The sequence below is a fragment of the Syngnathus typhle genome, linkage group LG16 (genome assembly GCF_033458585.1).
Source record: "Syngnathus typhle isolate RoL2023-S1 ecotype Sweden linkage group LG16, RoL_Styp_1.0, whole genome shotgun sequence".
Lineage (NCBI taxonomy): Eukaryota > Metazoa > Chordata > Actinopteri > Syngnathiformes > Syngnathidae > Syngnathus > Syngnathus typhle.
In genome coordinates this window covers 2,108,292-2,119,217 of record NC_083753.1, presented here as the reverse complement: position 1 = coordinate 2,119,217, position 10,926 = coordinate 2,108,292, and the positions used below count along the sequence as shown (strand labels likewise).

The 10,926-nt window shown below is 45.5% G+C and overlaps 3 protein-coding genes across 7 annotated transcripts in view; 1 reads left to right on the top strand and 2 right to left on the bottom strand.

Moving 5' to 3' along the window:
* Positions 1–1,379: 1,379 nt before the first annotated feature.
* Positions 1,380–3,940, bottom strand: neff2 (neuronal intermediate filament family member 2). The gene is made up of 4 exons (XM_061302112.1): positions 3,286–3,940; positions 2,791–3,168; positions 2,550–2,674; positions 1,380–1,932 (listed from the first exon to the last, which is right to left on the bottom strand). The coding sequence occupies exons 1-4, from the start codon at positions 3,850–3,852 to the stop codon at positions 1,872–1,874; spliced, it is 1,131 nt and encodes a 376-aa protein (XP_061158096.1). The 5' UTR covers positions 3,853–3,940; the 3' UTR covers positions 1,380–1,871.
* A 219-nt stretch (positions 3,941–4,159) lies between these two features.
* LOC133169711 (nanos homolog 1-like) lies at positions 4,160–5,732 on the bottom strand. The gene has a single exon (XM_061302113.1). The coding sequence runs from the start codon at positions 5,605–5,607 to the stop codon at positions 5,011–5,013; it is 597 nt and encodes a 198-aa protein (XP_061158097.1). The 5' UTR covers positions 5,608–5,732; the 3' UTR covers positions 4,160–5,010.
* A 3,849-nt stretch (positions 5,733–9,581) lies between these two features.
* The window catches only part of alms1 (ALMS1 centrosome and basal body associated protein), a 29,106-nt gene continuing 27,761 nt past the window's right edge, over positions 9,582–10,926 (top strand). For all 5 annotated transcript variants that reach the window (XM_061301016.1, XM_061301017.1, XM_061301020.1 and 2 more), the window contains exon 1: positions 9,582–9,856. The gene's annotated coding sequence lies outside the window, so the exon portion shown is untranslated. The remainder of the gene's footprint in view (positions 9,857–10,926) is intronic.

Here is a 10,926-nt window from a genome sequence, read left to right as displayed (position 1 = left end):
AATAAACAAATGCCATGGTAAGTCATTATAAGTTAAGTCATAATGAGGATATGATAATTATATGATAATCATTGATTTTATTATGAGATATTTTATATATGTCTTTTACGTTGTTTTATGAGTTGGTGACCCCCAAAATAACAAATGTCGGCATAACGAGTTTTTTTTTTTTAACCTTTTATTCAAACACAAACACATTCGGTATAATAACACCATCAACTACAACCCAACAAATACAAAATTAAAACATCAATGTCGGCATAACGTGTGTCGGTTGGCATAGCAGCAATGATGTGTGTCACTCACTCGTGAATCTTCGCGAACGACCAATCAGCAGCGAGCGATAGATGGAGAAGGGACTTTCACGATAGTATGGCCATAAGCCATACTACGTCCTTACTGACTTTACGAGTCAGTGACGTAATTTCCCGTTCACGAACGAGTCAGTGACGCAACTTTCCGTTCACGACCGGGTGAGAGACCGTTGTCAACGGATCAGTGTGTAGGTGTTGTATTATAGAAAGAAATGTGTGAATTACCCAAGCCAATTATTATTCTTATTATATATACATTTTTGTGTAATTATTTTTTTGGGGGGGGTGTAGTTGTATTGTTTGATGTATATGGGTTGTTTCCACGGGATGTTGTAATATAGAGAAAAATGTGTGCGTTGCCGTTGTCGACATTACCGTGTGTTTACTTGATTGCTTTTTGTCTGGTGTATTGTGAGGTGTATTGCTTAGTTATTTGTGTTATTGAAGTAAAAAAACGAAAAAAAAACGTATCTGTGTGGGGGGGACGATTCGTTGAACGATTTGTTTGAACGAATCTTGTGAGTGAACCGATTCTAATGATTCAGTTCATTTAAAAGGACTGGAATGCACATCACTACCCTGCTTGCTCCTCGAGCCTCCATGATGCTCTGTTAGCCATTTAGACGCAGTACGTCGCGACTTTTTCTCGGCTTAAAACACTCTTCTCCGAGTTGCTCCTGGGCCCATAACCCGTTGAGCTTCGCGCCGCTGTACTGCGTGTGACTCGGAGAAAGACTGCGTTGGAGACAAAAAGGAGCTTTTCTTTTGGGCTCTTCTTAGCCGCTTTTTATTTCGAACTATATACACACGCACAAGGTTTCTTTCAACGCTCTAATTTTGCGCACTTGCGCCCTCTCAATGTCAAACAGATTACTGCATCTGAGTACACTAACATAACTTAATCTTAACATTATTGTTCAGTTAAATTATGATTATTTTTAATTGTTGGTTCCTGATTGAGTGTATTTTCTTTATATGGTGGTTGCATTTTCATTCTGATTAGTCACATTTTTATACAACCACCAAAGAACACCCCTGCAAAAAAAACAACACATTGAGTCATAATTCAGTTCTTATTTCTTTATTGGACTTGTAACTTGTGGTTACAGTTAGCTTTCATTCAGTTTCATGTTGGATCTGAGCTTAGCTTAGCAATATTTACCAGTTCACAATAAAGACTGTATAATGGAGAGAAGACGCCAGCGACAGTTAGGCTTCCTCTGCATTTACATTTGCCCGTCTCTTAACTTGGGCGTAAATGCAGAAGAAGATGTAAAATAATGGTTTAGGGTCACTGGCCCAACTACTCCGACACAGTTATTAAAGTTCAAGCACTATTTGCAAAGACTTGCTCAAGTGTTTGTACAAAGTGTTTTGCTTGGACTTTAAGGGTAACAATTCTTCATGGAGTGCTTCTATATTGTTTTTGGAAGTCAGAATGTGTGGAGAAAAAGGGGGACTTGTGGTGGAATCATTATTTTTCCTTTTGACATGGATGACATTTGACTGATGGCTTGTAAACATGGCCGGGGTGTTTTCAAGATGGCGGTTGGGTGTTTAGTGGATGGTGGGAAGGAAGGGAACTGATAGCCGCTGCTCTTCGCCCTCCAGGAGCTTCCTACAAGCAAAAGAATATTTAGTTTTGGATGATCTTTTTTTATGGAAATCAATGAATAACAAAATTGTGTTCAAGATGTTTTGATGAGCCGCAAAAAGCGAATTTGCAAAAAAATTCTAACCCTTCCAAATTTTATTTAATTTACCGTATTTTCCGGACTATAAGGCGCACCGGACTATAAGGCACACCTTCAATGAATAGCCCATTTTAAAACTTAATCCTTATATAAGGCGCACCGGACTATAAGGCGCACCAGTAATGCATCATGTCAGATTTTTAATCATTCTCCATTTTATCTTTTTTATTTCAACTTCAGATGCAACAAATGACTTTATAATCACAAAATAATGATCCATAGTATTTTTTATTCATGATTCATAGTCTTCAGCAGGCCACTTATGCTTGATTTCATGACACAATGCTTCGGGCCAGTTTGAATTTAGAAATTTCGTCGCACTGGACTATAAGGCGCACTGTCAGTTTTTGAGAAGATTTTAGGTTTTTAGGTGCGCCTTATAGTCCGGAAAATACGGTAATCAAAATTTTAGAGGTATACTGTCTTGCAGAAATCACCCAACTATAATAAGAACGTGCGTGTTTGGGTGAAACTGCGTCACCTGTAGGCGGCTATTTCGATATCCAGCGCCATCTTGACATTGAGCAGGTCTTGGTACTCTCTCATGAAGAACACCATCTCCTGCTTGGCGTCGTCGATGTCTCGCTCCAGTTGGTTGATCCTCGTCTGGGAACAGAAAAGCAATCGCTCAGATGCATTTACCAAAGACGGACTACGGATTCTGTTCGATGTACAGCTCATTTCTGCCTTCTGCTACAAGATCATGATGTGTGAAACTTGACCTGGTACTTGTCCACCTCCGTGGCCTGAGTCTCCTCCAGCTCCCCCAGCTGCTTGTTGAGCACCTCAACGACGTTCTGTAGCGCCTCGATGTCGGAGGATCGGGCCAGGAGCATCCTGCGGTACTCGGATGTCTCCTCTCGGATGGCCCGCGCAGCCCGATGCTCCCTGCCGGCCACGTCCGCCGCCAAGGCACACTTGCTCCTGTACCAGCCCTCCATGGCTTGCATGTTTTCGCCGGCCAGCTGTTCATACTGCACCCGAATGTCCCGCAGCGCCTCCCCCAGGTGGGGCTTCGCCGCCGTCCTCGGCACCTCCTCCGCGCTGATGTTGGCCACCTCCAGCTGTGATCGCAGCTCCACCTTCTCCTCCGCAAAGACCTTACAAATGACATGTACAGCTTTGAAATTATATTTTCCAGGAATGTCCTGGGATGAAACTCATTCTCCCTAGGTTCTGGATCTGCTGAAGCCAAGCACCCGAAAACAGCTACAGACCTTCTTGAGGAAGGCCATCTCGTTGCAAAGAGACGCCACGGTGGTTTGGGCATCAAGGTAGGAGAGCGCCGCCCGTCCCGCCTCCTCCCGGGCCTGCATCAGAGCCTCCTGGGCCTCCTCCCGCTGCCGGCCTTCTTCCTCGCAGCGTTCTCTCACCCTCTCATGAACCTCCTTAAGGTAGTCCCTCTCCGCCTCCATCTTCATTTTCTCTCGGATCTCTGACTCCATATTGGTACTCAAACTGCGCACCGCCTCCTCATAAACGCCCCGCAAGCGGGACGGGCGGCCCCTTCGGCCACGCAACACCTCCAGCTCTGCCAGCAGCGCCCGGTTCTGGAACTCCAGGAGTCTGACCTTCTCGATGTAGCCTGCGAAGCGATCGTTAAGATCCACCAGCTGCTCCTTCTCAAGCAGACGAGAGCTGAGGACTCGGGTCGGGGAGAAGGACACCCTCGAGGGTCTCCCGTGAGACTCGGGTGTTGTAGGTGAGGAGTAGGACGGGGACGATTTCGACTGGGAACCTCGAAAATCATCCCAAGGTCGACGGCAGAAGACAGAGGAGCTCATGGTGATGTTTTTTTCTTGATGGAAGTGAAATGGATGTTCTCAGCAGAAGTCCCCCTTGTCCTGCACACGACGAGTCAGCAGGAGCACTGCGCCAGCTCGGGGATGCTGCAGAAGCCAGACTTTTATATATAGTACCCCCCCCCCCCTTTTTTTTTTCACAGAAGCGAGTAACGTCACCAGCCAGTCGCCCAATAGCGGACCGCTGCAGTGAAGACAGCGCCGCTTGTGTGAATTGGAGGCAGAGAAAATAGTTGCGCTGTTTTGTCATGTTTGAATTTGTGACGTCATTGTTTTTAATCACAACATATGCAACAAAAACAAATCTTGTTTTATTCAGAGTTTATGCACAGTGAAAATCCCCCCTGCTCTACACTTAAGTAAAAAATAAGTACAACAAAACATTTGCTTTTAACATATAGAAACTTTGGAATGTTGCTCTTTAGAACCTTTTGAGACAATTACAAGATACACTGGAGCATATTTAAGACAAAAAAAATCTGTCAACTTGCATGGTCACGTCTGCATTCTGTCTTTTTTAAATTCCATGATGCAAAAGTCAAAATGCTGTATAGAAAAATCTGCATATGTGACCAGGTCTTGCATCAGTATAAAAATCAGAATATAGAGCTGGAGTAAAATATTTGACAGAATTATTATTTTGAGATTCGTTTCTCATAAACCATATAGACAAATTCACATTTAGCATAACTCCAAAATGTAGACAACCAGATTAAACCTGGTTTAGCGTTAGATCGTATAAGCTTTCACTATATGCTATCAATTTACCTCTTTAAACCATCAGAACAAGTTTCACTTGGTCCAAATGTGCCAAGTGGATCGAGTCTGGATTAAACTTGACATGAAAATATACACATATAACACACTTGACGTATTTTGTTCAAATTGGATGAAACATATAACAGAACGCTTCATTGGAGAAATATATTGGACAAATATATAAATGGGTAGTTTGGTGATAATTACATCTTGCTTCTTATATGTAACACTTGGAATCGCTCTAAATGTGGACTCAGGATTCCATTTAAATTCAGTCTAAATGTGCAATTTGGATCAAATCCGAACAAAAGATAATTTTGGTCAAAGAAGAAGTGAGAGAAATACGTAAACAACGATGAATGTTTTCCTCCTTGGACGTTTTCAGGAGAAGAGTTTGAGTCTATTGCCGGGCGCTCTGCTTGCTTTGGTCGGGAGCACTATCATCCTGTGGCCCCCGGGCGGCTCCCTGGCGGAGAGCGGACAGTACTTGATGGTGTGCGCGTTGTCCCCGTTGGCGCTGCACAGCGGGCAAGTGTACGCCCGCAAAATGGGGCACAACACCCGGCCGTCGGCCGTCTTCAGAATGTGCGTGCCGTACACCTCCTCCGGAGCGCCGTTGTTCCGGCAGAACACGCACACCCGGTGCTCGGCCTTGCCGCGCGGCGCCTGCTTGCGTCCTCGCGCCGGACCCTCAGTGAAGCCGCTCCTCGCGGAGCTGGCCGCGTCGTCTCTGACCCCGGCCAGCCTGAGGTCGCCGAGCGGCGGCCGGTGGAGCGGCCAGAAGCGCTCCTGAAGCTCGCACGGCGAGTCGTCCAAGCCCAGCGTTGCTTTGAGCGACTCCGTTATGGAGTTGGGGCCGTTACTCGCAGGGGCCCGGATCCGGTTCGGGGCCACGAGGGTGGACAAACCCAGGTAGTCGTTCCAGAAATTAAAAGTGTAGTCGTAGGGAGACAAGTAGCGGCGCTCCACCAAATCCATCCCGCGGGCTAAAGTGTCAGCATGGGCGGTGGAGGTTCTCCTCTTCTACTTTGTTCTTTTCGTTTCTGCTGCTGCAGTCTCTGGTTCCACTGTGCTGGACAGTCAGCGTGCAGGCGCGGTTTGGTGGCGCTCCTCATGAGCAGCGACAAGGGGGCGTGGTTTTGCTTCAAGTTGATGATCACGCAGAAGTACCAACAGGGGCATCGCTACAGCAGAGTGGGTGGGCACGTGTTTGCCCTCCCCCAAATATGTATTATTATACAGTCCTGCAGTGTTTATTTTTCATTGACAACTAATAACACATTCGCCCGAAACATAATATGATGACTTTCTAGTGAGTGAATGTGAAGAGGTAATACCCCCCCACGCCCCCGCACTTGTTCTGCCTCACCCTCACACCTCCCTTTGTATCTCATTGTTTCCACCTCTCCACGGCAGGCCCCTCATTAATATGCATTAAACCTGATACAGACTTCATGCTCACTGTGTGTGATGGGAATTGGGAGGGGGGGGTGTCAATGTAATTAAGCTATGGAGGAGAAGACAAGGAAACACAACAGACAAGAGATGAAAGGATGGCGCAGGAAAAGAAGGAATAGCATCTTGCCCTTCATCCAACTTGAATGAAAAAATTAGCAAAATGCTTTTTCATGAAGACCTCTGTGTATGTGCGTGCCAGCTAAATAAAAGTCCCCCCCCCCCCCCCCGCTCACACTCACCTCGCCCCCCCGTCCTGCTTTAATAGCATAAACTGCATAATGTGTCATCTTTGCGTGGATGTCCCCAGACACACGGGGCGCTTGGTGTGGAGTCAGATGGGCAGGGGGGGTTCTCTGATCCCTGACCTCTTAACCCACCCCACTCGAGGGACGATGCAAGTTCGTCTCTTAACGGTTGCTCCATCTGCACACCCTCAAATCGGGACCCAGACGGGTGTCGGGGTCGCCAGAAGCACGCCGGCAACAAGCCGAGGTCGATGGGGAATTAAGGCCTGCCTGCTTGCGCTATGCTCCTTTGCTATTACTTAACCCGCAGTCTGCCCCCTCTCGACCCCCTTTTGTCTTTTTAAACACATGCATCCCCCTGATGACATGCATGGGGATCAATTTCTAGAAGCCTCGTTGAAAAGAAAACTGTCCACTTTGGCGCGTATAAGACCAAAAACACCATAGAGGTCATTGTTGATAAGCTTCTTGAAGTGCAGTGGCTGTGGGCTGTTGTTCCCTCGCTCTATCAGGTTCTGTTCAGCCGATGATCTAAAATAGTTAGAGTTCGGGCCCGTGGGTCAAGGCCGAGGCTTGCGGTTTGTTAGTTGACAGGGAGCACAGCCGGACGGTGGCGCCACAGCCGGGGCGTCCGCCAGATGGGCCACCCCGAGAGGGGCTCCAGTTACCCACGGCCGAGACAAGAGTCTGCCACTGTGCGCGGGGGAATAACCGCCGTGGCGGCTTGCCTGAAAATTTGAACACCAATCCAAAACTTGCCAGCGAGGAATGCATTAAAACAAGGTGTAGAGACGAGGCCCACTGAAAGCCAAACGGGAGGTCGGATTCCCCGTGTGGCAAAGATCCGATAGCGGCGCCGCATTCCTGCTGAAGTGGACCACCGTGCACAGAATGTGGACGCCCATCTGGACGGCAATTCTCTTTCATTTCATCCGTGTGTGGCCAATAAGCTTCCGTGACCTCAGAGACACAACGACGTTGTGATTTGCTCAACTGAGCGACCAAGCAGCTTTTTATGAACAAAGACTTTGTTGTCAATCTCGTGTGACAGGTGTGCTACGCTTGCGACGTTGTTCTTATCTTTCCTTTTGCGTCCTCTGGTCAACTCTTTTGTTTGCCGGAATCTGGGTTGCCACGGCAACCAACCATCCCTCATCTAAATAGTTATTATCTATGCTAATGAAATGGCGCACACATGAAATGGCCATTATCTGGCTTCATGAAACACTCTGATTAGATGCCAGGCGCTTTATTTCCCTTTCAGCCTGTGCGTTGACTTTATGAGCTTTGTCCGCGCACACGCACACACACGCGTGCCCACTAATAGGAAGGGTGTTCTGTTGCTGAGAGCAGCCATGCTATGCGGCTCATGATTGCACTAATTGGACACCTCGTGACGGCTCTGTGCTGCCTGGAAGGAACGTCCTCCACGCCCACCTCCAAACGGCTGAATAATACATGAAATTATGTCATGCAAATGGCGGCTTCAATACCCCCCTCCCGCCTGCTGGCCTGACAGTTGTGCACCGCACGGCCAGACCGAAACAGTTGGAGACTTCCCCAAGCCAGAAAAAAATGAAAGGATAGAGATACACCCCCAAAGGATACGGAGGTTGGGGCTTCAATTCCCAGCCATTGTGACCACGCCGAAGTGTCATTGAGCAAGACACTGAACCCCCAGTTCCTCCGATGGCATGTCATTAGTCAGTGAATGAGGAAGCGGTGTGAGGCGCTCAATAAAAGCAGCCCATTTACCATCTCACCGTTTCGTTGAGAAATTGACGTTCTCCTTTTACCGCGCTGCAGTAGTGCAAAAACCCAATTAGGGGATTGATTGCTTGCCTTTCATTGTCCTCGACGGCATCAAAGGCTGCTCGCTTCGTCTTTTGTTCAGGAAGAGATTGACTCGGGCAATCAGATGTGGCCTTTATTTGGGGGGCTCGAAAACCTCCCGCTGATTAAAACGTGCACCCCTTTCTCGGGCCAAAGCACAATGTGTATGCATTTGTGGCTCTTGGCAAGGACAATGTAGGGAAAATATCATTCATTGACTGTCTTGTAAAATTGATAAAAGCAAACAAGCAGCAAGTTGCTTAAAGATGTTTTGTTTGTTTGAATTCTTCGTCTAATATTTTTTCATTCGTGTATGTTTTCATGAATTGTTCTATTTTTTATCTTAGTGGTTTCATCTAATATTATTTTGTATGTTTGAGCACCTGATTGGAATTATAATTTGTTCCAACTAGCAGTTTTAGGCTATATTCAATTAGGTAATGCCGTTTACGTTCATGAAAAGATGCAGTTGCTTAACTGTTCTGTACAATCCACAAAGCACCAAACTTGCAATAACTGAACCACGACATTGTGAGAGACGACTATATTTCCTGTGAGGACAATTTGTTTTAGCAGCACTCCGGAATGTTTTTGTGTGTTCGCTAAAAGATTAGCGTTGTTGAGCTCCATTCGCCATGTTTCCTTCCCGCTAAAATAATTAGACTGCCATTATTCCATCCTCTTGTCAGCTTGTATTTCAAATAATAGCAAAGCAGCTGTACCGACATTGTAAATCTTCTCATTGTTGCCGGGGGAAGTTGGAGAAAAAGAACGCCTCCAATAAACACCCGGAGTTGAAAAAGCCAGAGCAGGGCAAAATAATGTCACCATCAATTGGTGATTTATGACAGGAGACAGTTGGAATAAAATATTGCAGTTTTTAAACGGTGCACTTCCTGTACAGAAGGAATGTGCTTCCTTGAATGTGGATAATCGCAAGGCAACAGTCACTATTTGAGGCACTCCACCTGTGAAAATGACTATTATCTGACATGCATAATGGCCTACACAACAGGTGTTAATGAATTCCCCAATTATTAACTAAAAAATACACTGATACAGTCACCCTTTTAATTTACAACTCGAAAATAGACAATTCTGAATAGGTTGTTTCGGCATTATATATTTACAGATCAGGAAAAAAACGTGGATCAAAAAGGCCCCTTTTGCCAATAAATTGATGGAGGGTCAACAGGCAAAAAATGGCACGAACACATCTAGATTGCAGACGTAGACATGAATGTCTCCTGTTAACATATTCTTTAAAAAAAAAACTATAAAGTTTTATTACAATAAAACTACTTATATATAATATAAAATTATATAAAGTTTGCTTTGTTTTTGGCCAATGAACACATGCGCAGTATTGCTCATGCGCTGTGATAGGGGGAAAAAAAAAGCCCCTAACGCCACCTGTCGCTCTGGAAGAAAAAAGGCACAACGTTGAATGACGATTTTGGAACGACAACACGTAATTTAGATCAACTAGGATTATGATAGTGAGGGACTGGATGATATTTAAATTGTACTCAGGTTAGCATGTCAGCGTTTATTATCTTTTAACCTACTTGCAAATCTCCTTAGCAACGCTCCTTGGATACCGACAAGTGGAGTCAGGAAGCGCGCGTCTCGAAAACGGAAACAACAACAACAACAAAATTGTCACCGCATCAAATGTGTGCTGTTCAAAGGTAATTTTATAGACGTCGGGTGATTTTAAATGTACTTCGTTTGGGCTTTGCCGTGTGCTTTTGTCTTGTGTTTACCCTACCGAGCGGCACACAACGCTGCCACCATATTTAGGCGGGCAAGCATCGAAGCTAACGTAGCTTTGTTGCTTGTACAGCCGCGTTAGCCAAGCTAGCTAGGTGGCAAGTTTAGAGTGCTCGCTTCTTTTAAAGTCATCAAAATCATATTTGCTGACACAAAGTTACCACGCAAGACTGACATTGTCGGCACAGTTGTTAGTTTCCCTGGTCGCTTGAGATTGGTTTACCATCTAGTTGGCGATAGCAACCTGTTGCACTTTGGCTAAGTTGCTAGCATGTTAGCGACTCGTTGTAACAACACTTTGTTACTTCAAAATAAAAACTGCCACGGCAAGTGGCAGCAGGTTGTAGCATCCATACGTCCAGGCAGTCGTTTGGCATAAGTAAATAATTACAACAACACTGGAAGCCAACAGAATATTCTGCAAAGACCCAAGGTCTTGTCAATTGCGTTTGGATTCATTCATTCACTTTTGTTTTTGTGTTCGGGTTAAAGCAAAAGCTTCTTTTTGAGATATGTAATGCTTTGCAAGCGTCGTATAAGCAGACATAGATCTTAAGTGTTCCCACCTGCAAGGCGACCACGATTGTGTGTGATGTGAGTCACCCCGCTCACTCTTTGTTTGATCTTCTGCCCTCTGGGAAGAGGTACAGAAGCCTGCGCTCCGGCACCTCCAGACTCACCAACAGCTTCATACTACAGGCTGTTAGGATCCTGAACTCTCTCGCCCCTCCACCCTCGGCTGCATAACGTCCTGTACCTTTGCGCTATATTCTGACTGTCTGCTGTATGCACACTTGCTCCACTTATTATCATTATTTATTTGTTTATTTATTTATTTAGGTTATTTGTTTATTTATTATTTATTCATCGCTCTTATTTGTTCATTGTTTGTGCCTTCTTGTTTTTACTTTTTGTGCTGTTTACTTGTATGTACCGTAATTTTCCATGTATAATACGCCCCCATGTATAATACGCACCCTAAAAATGG

Coding starts and splice junctions, on each gene's coding strand:
- neff2 (XM_061302112.1), bottom strand. CDS start 3,852: ATGAGCTCCTCTGTCTTCTGCCGTCGACCTTGGGATGATTTTCGAGGT. Junction 3,169..3,285: donor AGATGGCCTTCCTCAAGAAG/GTCTGTAGCTGT, acceptor GTCATTTGTAAG/GTCTTTGCGGAGGAGAAGGT. Junction 2,675..2,790: donor CGGAGGTGGACAAGTACCAG/GTCAAGTTTCAC, acceptor TTCTGTTCCCAG/ACGAGGATCAACCAACTGGA.
- LOC133169711 (XM_061302113.1), bottom strand. CDS start 5,607: ATGGATTTGGTGGAGCGCCGCTACTTGTCTCCCTACGACTACACTTTT.